The sequence below is a fragment of the Rutidosis leptorrhynchoides genome, chromosome 6, assembly GCF_046630445.1.
Source record: "Rutidosis leptorrhynchoides isolate AG116_Rl617_1_P2 chromosome 6, CSIRO_AGI_Rlap_v1, whole genome shotgun sequence".
NCBI lineage: Eukaryota > Viridiplantae > Streptophyta > Magnoliopsida > Asterales > Asteraceae > Rutidosis > Rutidosis leptorrhynchoides.
Genome location: NC_092338.1, coordinates 91,165,011 through 91,191,282, shown reverse-complemented (window position 1 = coordinate 91,191,282; position 26,272 = coordinate 91,165,011). Strand labels below are relative to the sequence as shown.

Below are 26,272 nucleotides of genomic sequence, written 5' to 3'. Positions count from 1 at the left end.
TTCACTAGTTGCCTATAAATACCCATCTTCACTTCCACATTACATGTATTTTGCAAAAGAGATTATAGATACGTCATCATCATCATCGTCCTGTAAATAAAATAACTTGTTTTTTTTACATTCATCCATCTCATGAACGTTGAGTATATGTTATGATATCACCCAATTACAATGTTATCGATGTATATATAATTATTTATCTTCTTTGATATTTGTTAAGAGTTCATTTAGAGATATAGGTTTTGTTTTTGTGCAATTTATATTATTGGGTTTTGTTGTTATATACTAAGTCTTATCTTTTATCTATGTTGCTATAAGTTATGTTATTAATCTTACACAAATGGTACACCAAAGCATAAATAGTTGACTTATTTAATAGATAATGGTATTTGAAAATTATTAGCTATTCTTGAGTTTTTTTTGAGAAGGAAAGGAAAGGAGTTGGAGGGAGAGAAGATCAATAATGCATTCTTGAGTTTTTTTTTTAGAAATGAATGGGGAAGAAAGGAATGGGTTTGAGGGGAGTCTACATGCCATTTTTATTTAGATTACACTCCTCCCAATTTTGGGGTGATTTGGATGGAAAACATTTGTTAGAGTATATTCACTATATTCAAAAGACATATTATTACTTTATACTCTGTATAATAACTTCCATTTCAATACTGTGTACTACCTAAAATTACTCATGGAATATAATTATATAACATAATTATAATATTATAATATATTAAAATTAAACTAAATGTATATCTACATAATGCTACGCTGAGTGTTACTATTAGAAATTGACCCAAAGTGTCTCTGTCATCTGGACTTTGTTTAATATGTTTTACTTGTTACATTATTATTTATCATTTATATATATGTAGTAATTAAAGGTAAGCCCCGGGTCAACCCGCGCTCGTTGTTGCCTGTATAGCTTTCTAGAGTAGAGATCTAGCAAGGCATTCTAAGCACAGATCATTGGTATTGGATGTATCGTTAGGTTGTGCTGAGTCAAATCTGCTCCTTTTTTTCCGTTGCAGAAAAAAGATCCCTTCCCCCCGCTTTCAAAAATGATGAATATGAAGTCCGGGAGGCTGCATGTACTATGGATCCTCTGACTCCCAATCGGGTTGCCTTCCCAGGTCTCGCCAGTGTTACCTGTAGGTCGTGATGTGCCTTGAGATGTCCGTCTCCTGCCTCCTCCTCCCCCCCCCCCCCCCCCCCGCCGGTGGGGAATCCGCTCCTGGGTCGTCACTCTGCCGTGTCTGGCCCGTCCTCTAGGCACCTTTGGAAGGCAGAGAGTGTGACAACGTACACGCTTCCCTTTACTCCATACCATAGGGCCTTTTCATCAGTTGCAGGGTTTGGTGGCCCGAAATTGACTTGGCTTCGCCAAAAGGCCTCATCTCTAAAAGCCCGGCTCACGAGGCGTCCCTCTCGCAGTAGAGTTCCAAACCTCGCCTCGCTCTTGTGACATGCAATGTTTTCCCTCTCTATTCCCAAGTAAAGGGTGAGTCCCTTTCAAAAGAGATATGGAATCCGAAGGGGAGGGGGGTTTTCTTCGGGGCTCGAGAGATAGGGCCCCACAAGTTTTGAATACGCCACTGGTCTATCGAGAGGGAACGAGGAATTCTCAATGAAAAAAGTGCTCTCTGAACCGAACGTGAAAGTCATTTTCCATCAGACGGCTGTTCCCGTAACTCTACTCTCGACTTGGATTATATATCCAATAAGGTCCGCTCTCGGCCATTCCAGAAGCTGCCTAGCAGAGGTGTGATGACCCGAAAAATTTCGACTTATTTAAACCAATTCTCTATACGATTTATTATTTTGACACGTTAAACAAAGTCTGTTAGATTGAGTCACAAAATTTTAGAACTGTTTCATATATTCAATTACCTTTGACTAGTCTCGACGATTCATGAATAATTATATGTATGTATATATATATATATATATATATATATATATATATATATATATATATATATATATGTACAAGTAAAAACGACTTTCCTACAGTAAAACACTATTTGCTACAGTAAAAATGACTTGCTACAGTAAACACTATTTGCTACAGTAAATGTAAAAGTATTATAAATACACCAGTTTGCTAGACGAACATATTCATAATCATTCTTCTCTGTAATCGATCAATTATATTTATAAATTATAATTTATAATTTAAGTTTAATAATAATAAGGTATATACGCGGGTGTTTTTAATTCGGGTTTCAAACCGCTTTAAGCTAAGGAAATATTGGGTATTGTTCGGGGTATTGTTCTTGAATCCAAGGCCAACCATACAGTCGTCTACCATCATTACGTCTAAGAAATTTGCCTACAATATTGAGTCTCAATATTGAACTGTGAGTTATATATCCCTTTTTAAATACTTTAAATATTTTTGGGCTGAGAATACATGCAATTTATTTTAAACGCAATAAGACACAAGTACATACTAAATTCTACACTGAGTTAAACCGAAAATCCCTTAGCTTTGGTAACTAGTAGCTGCCAGTACATAGGATATGGACTGGTGGGCGCGAATAATTGTATATGGATCCATAGGGCTTGACATCCCCGTCCGAGCTAGAGCGCTAGCCTTTTAACGGACGTATGTTATTTGAGTTTATGACACGTTGGTTTGCGTGTATTAAAACGAATGGGGTAATTATCTTTATAGCGTTAAGTTTAGTTACCAGGGTGCTCTGTTACGTAGAATCTATTGATAAACTTTTGATGAAATCTTGTGGTCTATCTTTATATATTTATGACTCGAGCAATTAAACCTATAACTCACCAACATTCGTGTTGACTTTTTTTATCATGTTTTATTCTCAGGTCCTTAGACTGCTTCCGCTGTGATGTGCTTGTTGCCTGCATGGAGTCTCTCATGCTTTGTATAAAGTTTATTGCATTCAAAATAAAACTGCGTTGTGTAATAAATAATTTAACTGTGATGTCAAACTGTATGATAAAAACTTATGTATTTTGGGGATTTGCTTATACCTAAGCACTCACCCACATGTTTATAACTTTCTATGTTTAGAAAGTCACTTATTTTAATGAATGCAATATTTTATCAAAACGTATCATGTAGAGGTCAAAACCTCACTGTGGAATCAATGATTAACGTGCCTCGTCAATAGCGATTTTGACGGGTCGTTACAGTTGGTATCCGAGCTTGAGGTTATAGGGAACCAGAATTTGCATTAATGTATTTAACTGGTAATTGTTAGTATGCATTAGTGAGTCTGGACTATGATCATATCTGTTTTTACCGATTTTTGCTTATCATTTTGTCAAAAACATTATATGTGATATATTTATATACTAACGTAATTGTTGCTTCAATTATGTGATAGATGACTTCTTCTAATCCTATCATTTTGTACGACTCGGAATCAGACACTGAATCTATTCTATCCACAACTGAAAAGAGCGTTCCAATACCTATTAAAGAAGAAATTGTGTTAGCTGGGGAATCTCAATTTCAGGTTAACCTAGAGAAGGTCCCAGCTCCACGAGCTTTAGTTTTTCGGAGCCACAGTATCGTTGGCATGGACCCATGATCCCTGGAGTAAACGAGGATCGTCCATTTCTAAACGAACATGGACATTGGGCCAGATACACCGCCGACAGGCGGGTTGTGCAGATTACGCCTGGCAGATTTCGGTTCATGACCACCGGTACGTATTCTCGTACACATGATTCAGACAATTCGTCATCATATTCTCCTACACATGACTCAGACAGTTCGTCATCAGACGAGATCAGTGAGGAAGAGGATTTCGCTAATGAAATAAAAGAAGTCACTAAGGAGAAATTCCAACTTGCTATAGATAATAAAAACAACCACAATAATAAAAAGTCCTTAATTATTAAAAAGGAACAGGACCATTCGATCCGTAACCACCCTTATTGTATTAAACCCACTGAGGCAACAGGTACCTCAAAACCCCAACCAAAACTTAAATACACTGCCAGAATGTCTGTCGGACCATGTGCACACAAACAATTGGCAGAGAGAACCAAATGGGAAGAAGTTTCTGATAGTTCTGAATAAACGACCTCGCAACCATAAATCTTCCATGCGCTATTCTATTGCTTATGTGTGCTACTCTATCTTGTTATGTAAAATAAGCTTATGTAAAATATCAGTATTGTATGGTATTGTATTATTTTGGTTTATTAATAATAGAAGCATGGAATGATTATTTGTATTATTAATACTTAATATTATTATTACTAAATAATAACGTAGTAACTCGCTATAATTTTTCATAATAGAATATTATTTATATTGTAGTAGTTAATTGTTGTACTAAGCTATTAAGTATGAACTTTAACGGGTAGTTAATACCATATAAATAATTATAAAATGCTAATAAGAAGAAAATACTTTTATAATAATTGGTTCATATTATTAATATGCTACGATTAACTATTGACAACTCATTTTACCTATAATATTCTATATGATTAAATTATCTCTGTTGTGTTTATTGAAGAAACATGTCTCAAATGTCGGATGCTGAGTTTGAGGAACTAGTCGAGAAACGTGTGAATGAAAGAATTGCTGCAGCCGAGGTAGCAAAAACAGCAGCCGAAGCAGCAGCCAAAGCAGCAGCTGTGAACACAAACTCACGAAACGGATGCTCATACAAAACTTTTCAAGGATGCAAACCACAGACTTTTAGTGGAACCGAGGGACCAGTTGGTCTAACCCGATGGTTTGAAAAGATGGAGTCCGTTTTCAAAATCAGTAATTGTGCGAACGGAGACAAGTCAAAGTATGCTTCGTGCACGTTGCAAGATGGTGCACTTACTTGGTGGAACAATTATGCTAAAGCAGAAGGAGTAGATACGGCATATGATATCTCTTGGGAAGAACTGAAAAAGATGCTAATCGAGGAGTACTGTCCTCGAAACGAGATCAGAAAAATGGAATTTGAGTTACGTAATCTGAAGGTTTTCGGCACGAATCTCAATAACTATGAAAAGCGTTTCATGGAACTAGCCTTGTTGTGTCCCGAATTGGTACCAAACGAGAAACGAAAGATAGAAATGTATATTGACGGTTTATCGATCAATATCAAAGGAAATGTTACATCATCCAAACCGAATACGATGCAGGAAGCCATGACAATAGCACACCAACTCATGGACCAGATCACAGAGAGTTCGATTAAGGCACCAATTACCGAAGTCAAGACAACTGAAGGAAAGAGGAAATGGGAAGACTATAAGGGCAAAAGTACTCAACTGAAGAAACAAGAAACTTTTAAAGGTAAACAAGATGGGGCAACTGCTAGTCCAAACTATAAGGGACCCCATCTGTTTTGCAAAAGATGTTACACACATCATGCAGGTTATTGCCAAGTGGTCTGTGATAAGTGCAACAAGAAAGGACATGTGTCGAAAGATTGTTATGCCACCGTTTCTGAAGTAAAGACAAAACCGACCGATGTCAAGAAATGTTTTGGATGCGGGAAGTCTGGTCACTTTATAAATCAATGCCCTGATAAGGAGAAGAACAAAGAACCCGCACGTGGGAGGGCATTTAATGTTGGTGCCAGTGAAGCACGTGAGAATCCTAATCTTGTCACGGGTACGTTTATCGTTAATAATTAACTAGCTTCTATTATGTTTGATACGGGTGCTGATAGAAGTTATATGTGTAAAGACTTTAGTTCTAAACTAAAATGTGCATCATTGCCTCTAAACGATAAATATACTATTGAATTAGCTAATGGTAAACTGATAAAAGCCGATAAAATTTGCCATGGTTGCGAAATAAATCTCGCTGGTGAAACCTTCAAAATCGATTTGATACCCGTAGAATTAGGAAGTTTTGACGTAATCGTTGGCATGGACTGGATGTCCAAAACAAGAGCGGAAGTTGTTTGCGCTGAGAAATCAATCCGCATCCCTGGAAAGGATGAAACGTCATTAATGATTTATGGGGAGAAGAGCAACTCGAAGCTGAACCGTATCAGCTGTATGAAGGCTCAGAAACTTATAAGAAAAGGTTGTTATGCTATTCTGGCACACGTAAAGAAGATCGATATTGAAGAAAGAAGCATTGATGACATGCCGGTTGTAAGAGAATATTCCGGAGTATTTCCAGAAGAATTACCGGGGCTACCTCCACACAGATGTGTAGAATTCCAGATTGATCTCGTACCAGGAGCTGCACCTGTAGCTTGATCTCCATATAGACTTGCACCTTCAGAAATGCAAGAACTACAAAACCAGTTGCAAGAATTATCGAACCGTGGATTTATTCATCCCAGTTTTTCACCTTGGGGTGCTCCTATTCTGTTCGTCAAGAAGAAGGATGGATCTATGAGAATGTACATAGATTACCGAGAATTAAACAAATTAACGATCAAGAATCGGTACCCATTACCGAGGATTGATGATTTGTTTGATCAATTGCAAGGATTCAGTGTTTATTCCAAGATTGATTTACGCTCCGGATATCATCAGCTGAGAGTGAAGGAAGAAGATGTTCCTAAAACCGCGTTCAGAACCCATTACGGTCACTATGAGTTTTTAGTCATGCCTTTTGGATTGACTAATGCTCCAGCAGTATTCATGGATCTAATGAATCGTATCTGCAGATCGTATTTAGACAAATTTGTCATTGTTTTTATCGATGACATATTGATTTACTCGAAGAACAAGGAAGAACATGAGCGACACTTAAGACTGGTACTGGAGGTACTCAAGAAAGAAGAACTGTACACAAAATTTTTGAAGTGTGATTTCTGGTTACAAGAAGTACAGTTTTTGGGCCATGTTGTCAGTAAACATGGAATTAAAGTTGACCCTGCTAAGATCGAAGCCATTAGTAAATGGGAAACACCGAAGACTCCAACACAAATCCGCCAATTCATAGGTCTTGCTGGTTACTACCGAAGATTCATTCAAGATTTTTCTAAAATCGCCAAACCCTTAACTGCATTGACTCAAAAGGGAAAGAAGTATGATTGGTCCACGGAACAGGAATCCTCATTCCAGTTATTAATGAAGAAGTTAACGTCTGCACCCATTTTGTCATTACCGGAAGGAAATGATGATTTCGTGATCTATTGTGACGCTTCGCGCCAAGGTTTAGGATGTGTATTAATGCAACGCACAAAAGTTATCGTATACGCCTCACGACAACTAAAAATTCACGAAAGGAACTATACGACGCACGATTTGGAACTTGGAGCAGTAGTTTTTGCACTCAAAATATGGAGACACTATATATATGGCACCAAGTGTACAGTGTACACCGACCATAAGAGTCTTCAGCATATTTTTGATCAAAAACAACTCAATATGAGACAACGTCATTGGGTAGAGTTGTTAAACGATTACGATTGTGAAATCCGTTACCACCCCAGAAAGGCTAATGTTGTAGCTGATACCCTAAGTCAGAAAGAAAGAGTAAAACCTCTTAGGGTCCGAGCTTTGAACATTACAATTCGTACCGATCTCACAAAGCAAATTCAAGCAGCACAGTTAGAAGCTTTAAAAGAAGAAAATGAAAAAGGCGAAATGAGCAAATGATTAGAAAAACAGCTTGAAGTAAAAGCCAATGGAACCCTGTATTTTGCTGGTAGGATATGGGTACCAAAACATGGTAATCTAAGGCAACTAGTACTGGATGAAGCACACAAAACGAGGTACTCAATTCACCCAGGAAACGGAAAAATGTACCACGATCTTAAGAAGTTCTATTGGTGGCCTAATATGAAGACAGAAATTGCTGCTTATGTAAGCAAATGTTTGACATGTGCCAAGGTCAAAGCTGAACACCAAAAGCCTTCAGGGTTACTGCAGCAACCGGAAATTCCTCAGTGGAAATGGGAAAGAATAACTATGGATTTCATTACGAAACTGCCAAGGACTGCAAGTAGTCATGATACTATTTGGGTGATAGTTGATCGTCTAACTAAATCAGCTCACTTTCTATCAATAAAGGAGACAGACAGTATGGAGAAATTAGCACGCATATATTTGAAGGAAGTAGTTTCCAGGCATGGTGTCCCCATCTCTATCATATCTGATCGCGACACCCGATTCACATCACGTTTTTGGCAGTCATTACAAAAACCATTGGGAACTCGATTAGATATGAGCACCGCTTATCACCCACAGACAGATGGTCAAAGTGAAAGAACAATATAAACATTGGAAGACATGTTACGGGCATGCGTGATTGACTTTGGAACCAATTGGGATCGACACTTACCGTTGGCAGAATTTTCATACAATAACAGCTATCATACGAGCATCAACGCAGCGCCATTTGAAGCACTTTATGGTAGAAAGTGCAGATCTCCTATCTGTTGGAGTGAAGTAGGAGAAAGACAACTTACTGGACCAGAAATTATTCATGAAACCACCGAAAAGATCATTCAAATACAACATCGATTGAAAACGGCCATGAGTCGCCAAAAGAGTTATACTGATGTAAGAAGAAAACCGCTAGAATTTCAAGTGGGCGACAAAGTCATGTTGAAAGTGTCACCCTGGAAAGGCATTGTACGATTCGGTAAACGAGGAAAGCTAAGTCCTAGGTACGTAGGACCCTTTGAAATCACTGAAAGAATTGGAGCAGTTGCTTATCGATTAAAGCTACCGCAAGAATTTAGTAGTGTTCACGACACATTTCACGTGTCAAATTTGAAGAAATGTTTTGCTGAAGAGGATGTCGTAATTCCTCTTGACGAAATACGAATCAATGATAAACTCCATTTTGTCGAAGAACCTGTTGAAATCATGGACCGTGAGGTCAAATAATTAAAACAAAGCAAAATACCGATAGTTAGAGTTCATTGGAACGCAAGACGAGGACCCGAGTTTAGTTGGGAACGTGAAGATCAAATGAAGCAAAAGTATCCACATTTGTTCACTGATATCGCTCATGAAACAGGTACTACTCAAAATTTCGGGACGAAATTTTCTTTAACGGGGAGGTACTGTGATGACCCGAAAATTTTTGACTTATTTAAACCAATTCTCTATACGATTTATTATTTTGACACGTTAAACAAAGTCTGTTAGATTGAGTCACAAAATTTTAGAACTGTTTCATATATTCAATTACCTTTGACTAGTCTCGACGATTCATGAACAATTATATGTATGTATATATATATATATATATATATATATATATATGTACAAGTAAAAACGAATTTCCTATAGTAAAACACTATTTACTACAGTAAAAATGACCTTGCTACAGTAAAACACTATTTGCTACAGTAAATGGAAAAGTATTATAAATACACCAGTTTGCTCGACGAACATATTCATAATCATTCTTCTCTGTAATCGATCAATTATATTTATAAATTATAATTTATAATTTAAGTTTAATAATAATAAGGTATATACGTGAGTGTTTTTAATTCGGGTTTCAAACCGCTTTAAGCTAAGGAAATATTGAGTATTGTTCGGGGTATTGTTCTTGAATCCAAGGCCAACCATACAGTCGTCTACCATCATTACGTCTACGCAATTTGCCTACAATATTGAGTCTCAATATTGAACTGAGTTATAGATCCCTTTTTAAATACTTTAAATATTTTTGGGCTGAGAATATATGCAATTTATTTTAAACACAATAAGACACAAGTACATACTAAATTCTACACTGAGTTAAACCGAAAATCCCTTAGCTTTGGTAACTTATGGACTGGTGGGTGCGAATAATTGTATATGAATCCATAGGGCTTGACATCCCCGTCCGAGCTAGAGCGCTAGCCTTTTAACGGACGTATGTTATTTGAGTTTATGACACATTGGTTTGCGTGTATTAAAACGAATGGGGTAATTATCTTTATAGCGTTAAGTTTAGTTACCAGGGTGCTCTGTTACGTAGAATCTATTGATAAACTTTTGATGAAATCTTGTGGTCTATCTTTATATATTTATGACTCGAGCAATTAAACCTATAACTCACCAACATTCGTGTTGACTTTTTTTAGCATGTTTTATTCTCAGGTCCTTAGACTGCTTCCGCTGTGATGTGCTTGTTGCCTGCATGGAGTCTCTCATGTTTTGTATAAAATTTATTGCATTCAAAATAAAACTGCGTTGTGTAATAAATAATTTGACTGTGATGTCAAACTGTATGATAAAAACTTATGTATTTTGGGGATTTGCTTATACCTAAGCACTCACCCACATGTTTATAACTTTCTATGTTTAGAAAGTCACTTATTTTAATGAATGCAATATTTTATCAAAACGTATCATATAGAGGTCAAAACCTCACTGTGGAATCAATGATTAACATGCCGCGTCAATAGCGATTTTGACGGGTCGTTACAAGAGGCGTGGTTATCTGAAGTGGATTCTCTATTTTGTAGTAGATGCCGAACCTGCTGCCCCATTGACTAAGAGGGGGGCGGGCACAGCAGCTACATGGACCCCTTCCTTTCTGTTGTTGCCAGCGCTTTCCCGGGCCGAGCCATAATTCTTTATTAGAAAGGGCAGGCAAAGCCCGAAGGCTGCTATCCCAATAGGCCAGCGGGCGGAACGAGGAGAGGGCCCGACAATCGTACCACCCCGCTGTCAAAAAAGCGTGTTCCCTTCAGATAAGACGCACATCCGAAGAACAGGGGAATACAAAAAAGTAATAAGAGAGGCGCACAGACCAATCAATCGTATCGGTCGTATTCTTGAATTTGAAATGAAAAGAGGAGTAATGCTTCCTAGCACGGAACACAGAATAAGACCACTTAGATCAGAATAGCAATCACAGAAATGTTCTAACATAGAGTAGAATCTAACATTGAAGAGATTAGTTGACAATAGTCAAAAGATGGGCGCCTAATTCCAATACAATAGGGGTCTATCAGTGCAAGTCAGCTGAACACCGTGATTGATGAGTGGGTAGGTGGGTTAGGTGTACCTCTCGCCCAGTGGGAAGTAATGAGGCTAGTCCCCCCCCCCCCCCCCCCCCGAATGATGAAGTAGTAAGGCCCCCTTCCCACGTATGCGCCGATAAGCTTCCTTCTTCACAAGCTTATCCCTCCCAAACAAACCGACCCGATAGCGCTTCCCGTTTTTTCTATTCCATCCCATTCCATTCCGGGCAGACGGCTAATACTAATCTAATAAGTGAAGTAGTCGTCGTCTGACCAATCGGCTCGGACACCAGACCGCCCGTGATTGGCCCACCCCTCCTGGCAAAGAAAGAAAGGCAGGTTCAGGCGATTGATCAAAAAAAGATTTCCTTCCCTTTCTTTATGACAGAGCAATTGAATGCAGCGGTGCAGGGCCTCTAAGATTATGAAAAACAAGCATGAGGCCATCCGCGCGTTGCGGCGGCCAACCTAATATATATTGGGATTGCAGTTGACATGATTCCGTGTTACGTACCAATAATGTTTACATATTCTAAGATGTTGCCTCCTAAGGAATTGATAACCATTAAAGTTATCAGCTATTACATGACATTCCGAAAGTTGTTATCATGTGTGAGTAGTTGCTTCCGGTTGCTTTAAACCTGCAAAATGTGATACAAAATTTGTTATGCCAAATGGAGTTGGGATGCCTTTGTCATCTGTGTCATGTTGGTTCGATGTTAGTTTAATGCAATTTAACAGAAATTTAAAGTAAAACGAATTAAGAAACTAATAATCTCTTCTATAAATTAACTTATTAATGGGTAATTAATATAAATGAACAACTTAAAGAATATGAATACAATGTTACATCAGATTCGGTAATCATATGCACACATCATCCTTTTTTATAAAGGATAGAGTGTTCGTTACCATTAAGTAACTAAAATAAAAATGTACACACCAACAGCAAGCAGGCTATAAGATTATACATATGGAAGTGTAATAGAAGTGTCTAACTACTGTGCAGGCTGTTCACCGTAAAGTAGAAACAAGTAGACAGAGGCGAAGCCAGAATTTTGAATCGATGAGGTCACCAAAAAAATACTATAATATATCGCGTGTAGCATATAAATTTACAAACTATGATTTAAGTAAACATAAGAATAACCAAGTTACCTCCTAATACAAAATTTCCCTACGATATTTCATTCGTTGGAAACGATCCAAAATTGCTTCATCGGTAATTCTAGCAAGAGTTTCTCTTTCTATGACACCAAGAAGACAACCGTTCAGAAATTCATCGTTCATTCGACTACGCAAATATGATTTTACAAGTTTCATTGTCGAAAAACATCTCTCGAGCGTTGGCCGTTGCGTTTGCAACAGGTAAAACCAATGCAAGTTTTAGTAACCGATAGACATAACGATACGAAAAATGCTTTTCAGTTTCAACCATTAATTTAGCAAGGTTGGCAATCCCTTTTAAGTTAGAAAACTTGTCATCTTGACGTACAACCTCGTAATAGATGTTAACTTCACACTTAAGAAGATCTCTGTCCCTTTCATTAAAATCCATAGGATACATCTCACTCAACTTCATTAACTTAAATGCATCAAACATACAATATGAATTACGCGGGCTTAAAGCCGTCATATTATTAAGCAATTCAGTACTTACGTCACTAAATCGATCATTAAGCTCTCGAATTATCATATCCAAAACCGCGATAAAAATGTCAACCTTGAAATAATGTTGATTGGTAAAATCTTTCTTTCTATTTCTTGAAACCACGTATAATTCATCCATGTTCAACCTTTCAAGATCGTACTTTTGACAAAATGAATTTACATCCTCCAATAATTCATCAAACCCGTTCTCTCTAAATCTTTGCAATGACATTTTCGTTCCTTGCACCAACGAAACTGCTTCTAGGATATTTTAATCCTTTCTCTGAAGAGCTCGTGACAATACATTTGTGAGCCCCAAAATGTGTAACATCAAATGCAAATAGAAGACAAAATCAAAGGTGTCAAAATATGTAAGAATACCGGACGCTTGTCGCCGACTTAAAGCATTGTCACCTTCATTTTTAACAAATTGAAGAACTTTGACAACTTCTGGAAATAAAGATTTCAAACTTACATTGTATTGTGATGAGAACCCCATCTTGTGTCTCCTTCTCTTACAAGAGAAAGTTCTTGATTTTTTCACGTTCCTGTTTCAACCTCACCATTAGCAATTTCTTCCTCTAGCCTTTCTTTCTGAAACTCTCGAATCATATCTTTTCTTTTACACGAACCAAAAACCACAGTTACCACCAATGCTAATTTATCAAAGAAATCTCCAACCCCATCATGATGTTTCGCTACCCCCACAACTACTAACTGGAGTTGATGAGCAAAACAATGTGTATAATAAGCCGAGCTATTATCTCGTAAGATCAATGCTTTCAAACCATTAAACTCTCCACGCATATTGCTTGCTCCATCGTAGCCTTGACCTCTTACCTATTTAGTTATAAATTTATGAGAGACAATGATATAAATATAAATTTTAATAATAGAAAAATCAAATCACTTCAACGTCTTACCTGTTTCAACCTCATAATAGAAGTTAATTCAAGCTAAACACGTCGTTACCAATCTCTTCAAATACAGATTTGAGTATTTCTTTGGCGAAACAATCAACAATATCTTTCTGAATATCAGGTGAAGTTGGTTTACAATTCTTCGGAGCTTTTAACATTGCCTTTCTTGCATTCTCATTTTGACATGAAATTAACTTCAATGTTTCTAAGAAAATACCTCTATATATAGAGTCTTCACTCTCGTTATGACCACGAAATGGTAATGCGTTATGCAATATATATCTGATAGCATCAATTGAGCCTTGTAATCGAATTCGATACTCTTTATTCTCAATATCCGACTGCCTCTGAAAAGCAACATCTATTAATTGCGTTGTCTTCATGAGAGCTTCACATTTTTTATGTGCTCTATTGTGGAAGCTATTAATATCACCCCCATGAACAACAAATCTTTCTTTTTTGTTCCAATTACAAAATCCATCTGTCACAAATGCATGACTCTCACGTTGTTTTCCAACTTGATCTCTAAATAAGTAACACCACAAACAATATGCTTTGTCCGCCTTTACACTATACTCTAACCAACGATATTCATCAAACCAAGTAATGACAAAACATCTATCTTTGGAGGCTATTTTTCTCACCGGAAACGAATGACCACGTGGTTGAGTAGGCCCTCTTTGCAAATAAATCCTCCTTATTTCTTCTCTTTGATTAGGGTCGTAGTCTAAAATGTTTTTCTATCTGCAGGATCCCAAGAAAGATTGTTTATATCAATTTTCTTTGGCATTGAAGGGGTAGAGCTAGAATTTGGAACTTTATTAGAAGTATTTGCATTTGAAGCTCCTTCTCCATCAAATAATACTTTTCTTTTTAGTACAAATCCTTCAAGTGTTCCTTGAATCTATATATTATTATTAATCGATGTTAACTATAAAGCATAAATAATAAAAACTACACATGATATAAATTTAGGCATTTGAATTAAATTAAGCATAGACTCTAAAAACTAATAAACCCTAACTAATTAAATAGTTAAAAATAAATAAATAAATGGAATATAGAAAAGAAAACTACCAGAAAGTGAGGTAACTGAAAAATACAATCTTAAAATCGTGAGTAATTGTTGAGTAAAAAGATATTGGATACTAGTAACTCATGTGATTCTAGATTCTTGAAGTTAAAAGTATAAAAATGGGTGTCTGCAACTTGAAAGAATATCAAATACGTAGTATAAAAATCTACACAATTGGGGCACATGAGCCTCTTTTAATGTTTAACTTATAAACTTAATAAAATATAAAATATTATGGGCATTTTCATTTATCTTGTTGGGTCATTGGGGTAACTTAAATTTTTAATGGGGTCACTTAAATAAAAAACTCATACAATACATATAAATTGAGCTATACTAAGTGGAAGTTATGGATTTTTGAGTGGGGCCACAGGCCCACCCTACCATACATGTGCCTTCGCCTCTACAAGTAGATAAGCGTGAATATTGGTAGCTGTAATTAACTTGTGTTATTGATACTATACTTCTTTGATAAATAAAAAAAAAATCTTACTATAATAGTATTTTTTCTGATTAGTTTTCTTTGTGAATGCCTAAAATCGCTAATTAAACTTACTATGTATATATGATGTTTGAAGTGTTGATATATTTTAATTGAGCCACTTTTTAAAATATTGATAATTGACTTAAAATTGTTCGATAAACTATTATTATTATTTTTTTTGACAGCGATTGAGATCACCCGAGGGGACTAAACCATCCATTGCGATCGTCTCCTGTTTCGACTATGCCGTTGCAGCGATAATAACCTCGCCCACATCGCTGCCCGGAAGGATACCTTGAAACCGATCCAAGGGTACGGTCAAGTAAAACCTCACTCCCTTTCAAATTACCTTGATTAGGGTAATGACCAAATGGCAAATAGTTTAGTAAACAAAATCACCGAAATTCATAGGTTCATTATAGTAGACCCTAATCAAATTACATTTTCCACCTAAATCAAAAGTCAAAACACAGAAGCCGAAAAAAATTCACCATAATGGGGTACTAACATATTCTTCAAATTACTTTTCTATTAATTTCCTCTTTGATCCACTAGCTTCATCAGATTGCACACCTCTCATACTGCAACTCCTCCTGTTATGTCCAAAACCTTTACAAATACCACACTGAATCACCTGACATTTCTGTGACAACTTACCACCAGAAACTATGTCATCATTCTCATGAATTCCCTTCCTTATATTCTTCTTAGGTCTTCCAGCAGTAGCTATTTTTAAAGGTGGAAGTATTGGTATTGTCACGCTATACTTACCCTCTTGTCTTGGAAGTTTAGGATCATTTGCCCTCATATTTAAAATACAAGCAATAGCATGTTTACAAGGCATACCAGTTAGTTCTCATTTTCTACAAGCACATGTCTGTTGACCCATGTTAACCACCATTTGATCATTATGTGGTCCATTAACCTGAACATCCTACTACCATTATATATCACATCATACTTGCTTGCTTCATTTTTTTATCCTTTCAAACACTTTTGTTGCTTTAGGAGTTAATAGTCCTTCTGAGTTCATTATCTTCTTCCTAACTGTATCAATTCTGTTCATTAAGTACTCCCTAATGAACTCAAAACATGTTATAATACTCTTATCTCTCTCATCAACTATCCACCTATTAAAAACTTCACGCATGCTGCTTAACGGTACATCAAAAACTGCTCTACCTGTAACATAGTTTATTTTTTTTAAGTTTTTCCAACTATTTAATTACTTGATCACAAAATAGTATGAGTGTTAGTTATACCGGTAAAATGACTTCTAGACCATTGATGTGGGAGAATATCAGCTAAATACTTCCAAGCAGTTTCATCAAAACCTTTAAGATCCAGCATATACTTTTCACATGTGGTACTGTTGTAGAAGTTGCACACTTCCAAAAGTGTTGCTTGTATGCAAGTCCCATCCACTTAGATTTCATGTTTTCATAAAGATGTTTTAAACAAAACCTATGTTTTACACACGGGAACATCCTTTTCACAGCATGTATAAGTCCCTAGCAAAGTACATGAAACACAATTAATTACTTAAATATCTTATAGCTAAATAATAACAAAATAAAAATAAAATTTGATACCTTTTGTCTATCACTTATGAAATTGAAGTTGACATTCTTGTTAGATTCAAATTATCACCCAAACATTCTAAAAACCAACACCAAGAATTATAGTTTTCACCTTCTACCATAGACTATGCCAAAGGGTATGTACCATTGTTTTAGTCCACTCCAACATCAATTAAAATTTGTCCAGTTGTTGGTTCTTTCATCAATGCCCCATTTAAACCTAATACGGAGTAAATCTCTAGATAATGTTCTGAATACTTCTTTTAACGGCCCTAAACACACATAACATCTTTTGAAAATCCTTATAGGTGCATCTTCATCACATGGTTCATTTAACACCTTCACAGTAGTACCATGATTACTTCTTTTATGTTCTTCTAAGTAATCCCTTAACTCAACACACTATTTTGCATAATCACCTTGTACAACTTTCTTAGTAGCTTTTAGAGCCCTGTAAGCCTTAGTTTTTGATATATCCATCCGAAACTGTTGCTCATACCGTGCTTTGATTGCAGCTGTTGGAATTTTTGGGTTGGTTGGAATCTAGTGAACCAACCGTGTTGCAAGGAATTCATAGATACATTGTTTGATATTCTTGAAGTATAGCACTTATGTAGTGGTTTAAAGGTTTTAACCTTCCAAGTCTATTTGTTAACAGACTTTGAAACATATAGCCTCCATTCACACTCAAGTTTCAAATTCCTTTTTCTCCATGACTTTTTTTTTATCATCATTTTCAACAACCTATTTACCCTTGCTTTTGTTGTTCGTTACAAACACTTGTTGGGGACATTCTCCTTTTTCTACAACCTCATCTTCATCACATTCTCCTGCACATCCCACTTGTAATTTGTTTCCCTCATTTTTGAGACAAGTTTTCTTCTAGTTTTATCCGCATGCTTTCTCACTAACTCTTTAACCTCATCTCTGGTACCAAACTCTTGCCCAACATAAAAATAAGAATTGCTCACATCTTCAACACCTTTTTCTTGTAACAATCTTGCTTCCTGTATTTTTTTTTCTTTCTTATTCTCTTATCAGCATTTCCCCGCCTCTTAATCACTATCAAAATCATCATTGTTCAACCCATAAACTACAATTGGTTTATCAGTTGTGACAATTTCTGGAACTTTTTTGCTTGCATTACCCATGAAGTCAACATCCATATCTACAGAAAAATGAAAGTCAAACATGTCTATTTCAATTTCTTCAAATGTATTATCTTCATCAACTATGTAGTCCTCATCATCACTATCAGCTCCTTCACCGTTTCAATTTCTTCAAATGTATTATCTTCATCAACTATGTAGTCCTCATCATCACTATCAGCTCCTTCACCATTAACAATACTACGTGTTTGTTTTGTTTTTTCCATTCCTTTAATAATATGTTCTTCATCTACAAGATCAACTAAACTTTGATTTTGTGTTGCTAATTCATTCACACAACTAACCTGACTTGATGCAACTACATCAACTTTATGTTCAACATACATTCTAATCTCATTGTGAGTAGCAACATAACTCCTTAATACATTGATGTCTTCATCATTGCCAAAAGTATGTAACCCATTGTCGAAATTTGTTTCAGGAATCAAAAAATAATAGTACATTTTCTTAGCCATATCATACCGTAGGTGCTCTAATTCTTCCTCGAGGCTTTTCACATTGAAGCTAAAAATGTCAACACATCGTATAACGGTTCCATACCATTCACATACTGGATGCCTGGTGGTTTAGTAAACACACCTTCATGAAGTAAATTTAAAATAAACATTAAAGGAAAATCAACTGCATATTAACAAATAAAATAGGAAACAAACAATTATAATTATGGCCTGGTGGTTAACAATATGTAAGCTTTAATATTTTGTATGTACAGGATATATATATATATATATATATATATATATATATATATATATATATATATAATCAAGAGGAAATACTTTTTTTAGGGGAAGTAAACTTTTATTTTTTTCGTTTATTTTTTCATACATAAATATCACATGAAAATATGAACATTTAGAAATGACACTTTGTGATGAATGTTATTATTTTGACGAGAAAATACTCGAAGAAATAAATGATAACATGCATAATGTGTAATGTTTTAATTAGAGTTTTTATTCATCGTTTTGTTTTTCTTCTTATGTGAAGTTTTTTTCTTCAAAATTTAACCCGATTTAGAGTTTTGGGTTTAGTGTTTTGGGTTTAGTCCCAAAACCCAAAACTCTAAACCGTTCGTGTTAAAAATTCAATCTAAACCCTAATTTTTAAACCCTAAACCCTAATTTCAAAACTCTAAACTCTAATTTCTAAACCCTAATATCTAAACCCTAATTTCTAAACCCTAATTTATAAACCCTAATTTCTAAACCCTTAAAAAAACTCTAATTAAAGCATTACACATAATAACATTCAATTATTTCTTCGAGCATTTTTCCGCCAAAATAATAACATTCATCACAAAGTGTCGTTTAAATGTTTATATTTTCATGTGATTTTGATGTTTGAAGAAAAAAATTTCAAAAAAAAAAAAATGAAAAAAATTTATTTCCCCCCACTTCCTCCCAAAAAGTGATTCTCTCTTGATTAAATCTCTCTCTCTCTCTCTATATATATATATATATATATATATATATATATATATATATATACATACATACATACACACACCATATAATTTCATTAGTTGTTTCATGCCATATTCGCTTCTGATTGAATGAAAGTTTTCAAGAACCATGTTGCTTGTTGTTTTGGATCGAATGATTTAGTTGTTTTTGTTACTGATGAACAAAGAATACGAATGGTTGTGTTTTGATGTAATAGCGTTGGAGTAGAATACATAATGAGGGTTTTAATAATGAAGATCTAAATAAACGGAACGAAATTGCCCTCACCTTATCTGCACGTGTGACGATCTAGATTTTTCCGACTATTTGATTATACTACTTACATGATTTAATAATTCTGACTTAATAATCAATGAATTTTAATAAGTCTTGAACCTCCGGAAAGAGTTTTACACAAGCTTTTGGTCACCCTTTTATTCCAATTATTCACGAACGTCATAACTTGTAATAATTATATATTGGTGTATATATATATCTAACTTGATAATATGGTTATTAAGTACCTCATTAAGTATATTAACAATGAGTTATATATATAAATTGAGACTACTAACTTAATGGTTTCGAAACGATATATAAATATACCGTTTAACAACATAATAACTCCTAAGTTAAAATAAATATATATGTATTGTATTAAGAAGTATTAATACACTTTTTAAAGACTTAAATACATATATTAACATACTTATACTCATATTTTCATTGGATTTCATCAAGAATTCTACTCGTATTTATACGTATATTATACGCAGCTTCCAGAAGTACTTACTATTGATATATACCAATAGAAATTTTCAATAATGGAATAATATGTCATGCATGACTTAATACATTTTAACTTATCTTAGATATTTTTCACTAAAAACTAAATTTACAAGCTTATAAATAAACACCATTTTTTAACTCATTTTTACACATTCATTTTTCAAATTTTACTTTCAATTTTTACACACATTTGCAAGAACTCTCTCAAGCTTTGTTCTACTACTTCATTCCAGCAACTTTACATTCTAAACTTGAGGTTCGTGAATTCAAGGACGACGACCATATTTTTAATAAGTTAAAAACTTGTTATTAATATACTTTTACTACCATGAGTATATAGTCCTATTTTTTTAAACTCTAAAAATATTTTGGGATGAGAATACATGCATTTTATGTTTTACGCTATGGACACAAGTACTTAAAATATATTCTACGTTGAGTTGTACAACTTTGCATATCTTCCCTAAAAGCTTGGTAACTAATATTTACATGTTGTAAGAACATGTAAGCGCGAATCCTATTGATAGATCTATCAGGTTTGACAACCCCAACCGGGCTAGTCACTCTAGTATCAAACGGTTTCATAGTACTTCGTTTTTACCATACTTGATACATTGTATGGAGATTTCATAATTAAGGGAATATGTCACATTATTTGTTAAGTATGGTTACCGATGCGTTCAACAACTTATAGAATATCTTTATTGAAATGTTTATAACTATGAAATCTTGTGGTCTATATTTATATCGATGCTAGCTTTAAACCTATATATCTCACCAACCTTTGTGTTGACTGTTTAAGCATGTTTATTCTCAAATCCTTAAGAAAGTCTTCCGCTGTTGCATTATCTGAGCAAGCTGTGCATGGAGTCTCATGCCTTTGTTTAAATGAAGTGTTGCATTCAATAAAACTTTTGTCATATATTATATTCGACTATTATGTCTCGTGTGTAGTATTTGGAAACCGATGTATTATGGGGATTATTCCTTAAATAATCGCACATTTGTTTAAAACATGCATTATGTATAATAATGGTGTACTTTTTATGAAAGGAATGCAATATTTCTAAAACGTATCATATAGAGGTCAAATACCTCACTATGAGACCAATGAATAACGTACTGCGTTTATAGTAATATGGACGGGTCGTTTCAGCACGTGACAAACCTTGACGGAAACAAATTAACAGAAGTTACCCTAATATAATTAACATATTTACATTTTGGACACTGAAATTGTTTATTTAGTACTTTTAGTTCCTCAAAAATCAAAAATAAAATAAAAATAATAATAATAAAAAAAAAGTGTCGGTGTTTATGCACATTCGATTTTACCCAATCGGTACACCAATTACGCTGATTAGAATTGAGGCATATATATAGTATGAAATACGGAGTACTATACTTTTACAACTATTTAAATTTAAATATAAATTAAAATTAATTTTTAAACGAATAAAAAATATAAAGAGGTTAAAATAAGACGCAAGCCATGAGTTCATTGCTTATGGTGGCATGACAATGTGATGACGCAAAATGAGACCTTTAATCATTACTCTATAATAATCAAAAGAATTATCCCCAAATTACTATCCTACGCCTACAATTGACTTCGTTAATAATAAAAATTTGTCAAGCCAGAGACCAGGTCAGATTGACACTGAAGTTTGAGTGAGTGCGATCATTTTCTATATAAATATTTTTATAATTAGTCTTAAAATAAATGTCTTAATCCACCATTTTAAAATAACATTCTGAGTGGTTGGATTGACCAAACATATGATAATCAACAGAGAAATTAATTTTAGGATACAAGGGGGAAATAATTTTTTTTTTTCCTTCTAAAGATTAATAATGAATGTTAAAATCGGATGGAAATATAAATATTTTAAAAAGACACTTAGTGATGAATGTTACTCCGTATTATTTTGATTAGAAAATACTCGAAGAATAACTGACGTCAACACGATGACTGTGTTAATATTTATTGTTTATATTAAAAAGGGAATTTTTTCTAAAAAAAAATATTTTGCAAAGCAGATTATCGTACATATAATGTATAATCACCAAAATTAATTGGAAAATGACTAACATCTAATGAAGAATAATGTGTAGGGTTTAAAAATTCGAGTTTAGGATTTAAGGTTTAGATTTTAGGGTTCAAGGGTTAGATTTAGGCTTTAAATCTAGCATTTAACGCGAACAATTTAAAGTTTAGAATTAGCGTTTAGAGTCGGTTTTACCCTTAAACTCTAAATCAGATTAAATTTAGAAAAAAGACCCTCATATTTGATTATCATATATCAAATGTACGATAACCTGCTATGAAAAAGTTTTTTTTTAAATACATTTTTAAACTCTAGACAATATATATATATATATATATATATATATATATATATATATATATATATATATATATATATATATATATATATATATATATATATATATATATATATATATATATATATATAATCGAGAAAGAATCACTTTTTTGGAGGAAGTAACTTTTTTAACATTATTTTTTTCAGGCATTAAGATCACATGAAAATATGAACATTTAAAAAAGACACTTCGTGATGAATGTTATAGTATTATTTTGGTGTGAAAACGCTAAAATAAATGATAATATTCATTGCAATGAATGTTTTGCTTCTGAGTTTTTTTTTTTTGAGTTTAAAAATTAGGGTTTAGAAATTAGGAGTTAAAAATTAGGGTTGTAATACCCCGCCAAAATCCCCATTGACGCGGCACGTTATCTCTGGTCCCATTGCGAGGTATTGACATCTATATGATACACGAAGATGATTTTGAATGCAACATCTTTCAAAAATACGCCATGAATGACTCCATGTAATGTCTTTTTCAATTAGTAAATACACAGCGAAAGCATTTTTAATACCTGAGAATAAACATGCTAAAAAGTGTCAACCAAAAGGTTGGTGAGTTCATAGGTTTATCATAAACAATGATTTCAGTAATAGTAATAGACCACAAGATTTAGTTTAAAGTTGATTGATACTAAATATATCAACCTAAAAGTGTTGCTGCAGTTTGTAATATCGCGACTAAACAAAAGTTACCTCGTGACAGCTTGTACAGTCAATGTCGTTGAATCATTATTATGTAACCAAAGACCAACGGTCAAATGGTTAGAGACGTTACTCTCAATAGGCCTATTCACTGAAAAAACCCAACCCGTATTTATACCGGCCCGTAATTTTTTTCGTTAATACATTAATATTTAGGTCCCAATTATGTTTCCGAAAACATCTTTAACACGAATAATAAGTTCAATAAACTTTTAAAAACATTTAATACATAGTTTAATTATCCGAACGGGCAAACACGACCCGACCATTTTAATTTCCAACAAAATCGAGCATGGTGATTAGGGATACGCTACCCAATCCTAATCAATCCAAAAGCACGTCTTTTAAAGCAACCTAGCCAAGATCTCTAATCCCCACGCTTACCCGAGTCGCCATCACGCGAACTTATAAAAATAGCAACAACGAGAGGGTAAGCTAATGCTTAGTGAATGTAAAGATACTATACACATACATATGCATAAAATGGCTACGCATCACCAAGCATCAAAATAAACACATACCGTCACCGCATGGTAAACAAACTACAAAAGAGCACAATACGCGAAGTAGCTACACGCTACGTAATCACCAAGCTAACGCCACAAGATTAGCTAAAACATAACGATAAGTATGTACATATACAATAACTAATAATCAACAACAACAATAAGGTTAACCCCTTAACCCAAACCACATGAAGGTCGGCCGAACTACCCGAACCTTAGTGAATTTGCACTACCCGAGATTCACTTCCTTCACCACTTCTACAACCGAGGTTGGCCGAACTACCCGAGCCTTAGTGAATTCGCACAACCCGAAATTCACCACCTCATCACCAAGATGACCGAACTACCCGAGTCATCATGAATCCGTACTAAACGAGATTCATTTCCTCAACAACAAATGCTAGCAACCCATCGCCAAAAGGGTTATCCAATACGCTAGCCAAATCACCACACCAAGGGTAAAACGCATAAGCGTATCACATGGACCCGAAGCACAAGAGGAGTCCATTCACCCACACCAACATAGAGTAAACCTAAGCAAGGGTCACTCTACACACACGCATCCATTTTACACATACACATGTGCATAGTAAATTTACACTCACCTTGAAATCTTGATGGATGCAACCGAATAATCCGCAATCGCCAATGGAATGTACCTATTCCATTAATCACATAACAAACAACACAATTAGGATGAATTTACAATCAACCCAAATTGACACTTAGTGCAATTTCGACCCAAATGCACTTCCAAGCACAAACCGCGCCCAAACTAACTAATAATCACTAACACAAGTGAGAATGGTCCTAATACACCAATCAAACCCAATCATAAGCGTTAAACATCTATCTTGCCCAAATTGACACATAAACCTTAATTTTGACCCAATTCAAAATTAGTCAACCAAATACACTCAAAATGGTTCCAACACCTCCATAATCACTAACACTAGTGAAAATGGTTCCAACAACGCCAACATAGCTAAACCACAAGTTTTAAACGCTTGTCTTCACCAAAATCAACTTACAATTCTTATTTTGACCCAATTCAAAATCAAGTTTCCAACAACACCCATTTGGGTTCTTTCAACAATATAATCACTAATCATAGTGATTACACTCAAATTAAAGCCCTAATCATGGCTAAATCATCAACCAACCCAAAACCCACCAACAATAATTTTAAACCCGATTACTAGCATCACTAAACTCACTTCAAGAGTTTAAATGGGTTTTTTGACAATTTAAGTTCAAGCCCTAACATTGAATCTCAAATCAAACAATGAAATTCGGAGTTAGAACTTACCAATACAACCACAACGTAGCCACGAACAAGATGAACAAGTTTAACACTTGAGACTTGACCCGAATCAACCTTCTTCTTACCCGATTCAAGCTTTCTCTCTCTAAACCCTTTACTCTCTCTCTAGATTTTAGTGTGTGAGTGGGAGGGAAAGAAAATGAAGAAAATGAGATGAGGATAAGATTTTGGCCAGATATATGGCCCTCAAACCGTCCATAAGCAAAAAGACAACTTTACCCTTCATTAAACTCATTAAAAGGCTGAAAAGCATCAGATCGTGCCTATTGTCGCGCCGCAGAGTAAACCCTCCGCGCCTTGGCCTAAAGGGTGATTTTAGTTCATATTTTTAAGCTTTCTGACCCTCAAAATAGGCAATTGTCGCGCCGTGGCCATTCTAGTCGCGCCGCGGAGTTTGCATGTTTCATCCGAACTTCAGCAACTTGTTTTGGCCATAACTTTTTAACCGTAACTTCATTTTCGATGAATCAAATATCGTTGGAAACGTAATAAGATTTTATTTCTAATGGTAAGGTTTTGAAACATCAACTCAAACTTTGTTTGGGGTCAAAAAGGTACGTACACACCTTGTAACTCAGACAACGTCCAGTTTTCTTCGACATTCGAACAAGCAACACGTACACGCTTGGTACACTTCATACACTAGTCGTACATACACAATACATATATATATATATATATATATATATATATATATATATATATATATATATATATATATATATATATGGGGGGAAAACGGGGTGTTACAACTCTCCCCCACTTAGATTCGATCACGTCCTCGTGATCCTAATCATTTAACCAATCCGAACCTACACGGTATGGTTCTCAAACAAACGTTCCAATCCGACTTCCAAACCATTTCTCATTAACCCGAAGATTATCCATTCACTAAATACACACTTGCAAGCATTCCGAGACGTGCAATACACACGATATCCGAAGTCTATATCAATCACCTAGAATACGCGAAATCACCACGTATTCTTCCAATTCCTCAAGGCAATTCTTCTCAAAGAGTCACCATTAACAACTAAATCGGGTCCCGCGTTTTATTAAAATCCCTAAATTCGAGCATAAGAACTTGCTCAATCCCTTACATCGGGAAAACTCAACCAATCTCGTACCGATATACCAACTCCTAGCGTACCATACCAAGTACATTGCTAGTAACAACCACAATAAAGTCAACACCCAAACCGATGAAGACCGAAATGAAAGCGAATCTGTGACAACCCGGAAATTTTCGACCAAATTTAAACTTGATCTTTATATGTTTTCAACACGATAAGCAAAGTCTGTAATGTTAAATCTCAAAATTTTGAAACTACAATTCATGTAATCAATTACCCTTTAACCGTGCCTGA

General features: G+C 34.9%; 2 protein-coding genes across 2 annotated transcripts; both read right to left on the bottom strand.

Moving 5' to 3' along the window:
* Nucleotides 1-11,071: 11,071 nt before the first annotated feature.
* LOC139853870 (uncharacterized) lies at nucleotides 11,072-12,750 on the bottom strand. Its single transcript, XM_071843212.1, has 2 exons — nucleotides 12,203-12,750; nucleotides 11,072-11,186 (listed from the first exon to the last, which is right to left on the bottom strand). Exons 1-2 carry the CDS (start codon nucleotides 12,748-12,750, stop codon nucleotides 11,072-11,074), a joined length of 663 nt encoding a protein of 220 aa, XP_071699313.1.
* A 714-nt stretch (nucleotides 12,751-13,464) lies between these two features.
* Nucleotides 13,465-15,805, bottom strand: LOC139853869 (uncharacterized). Its single transcript, XM_071843211.1, has 2 exons — nucleotides 15,571-15,805; nucleotides 13,465-14,015 (listed from the first exon to the last, which is right to left on the bottom strand). Exons 1-2 carry the CDS (start codon nucleotides 15,803-15,805, stop codon nucleotides 13,465-13,467), a joined length of 786 nt encoding a protein of 261 aa, XP_071699312.1.
* Between the last annotated feature and the right edge of the window lie 10,467 nt (nucleotides 15,806-26,272).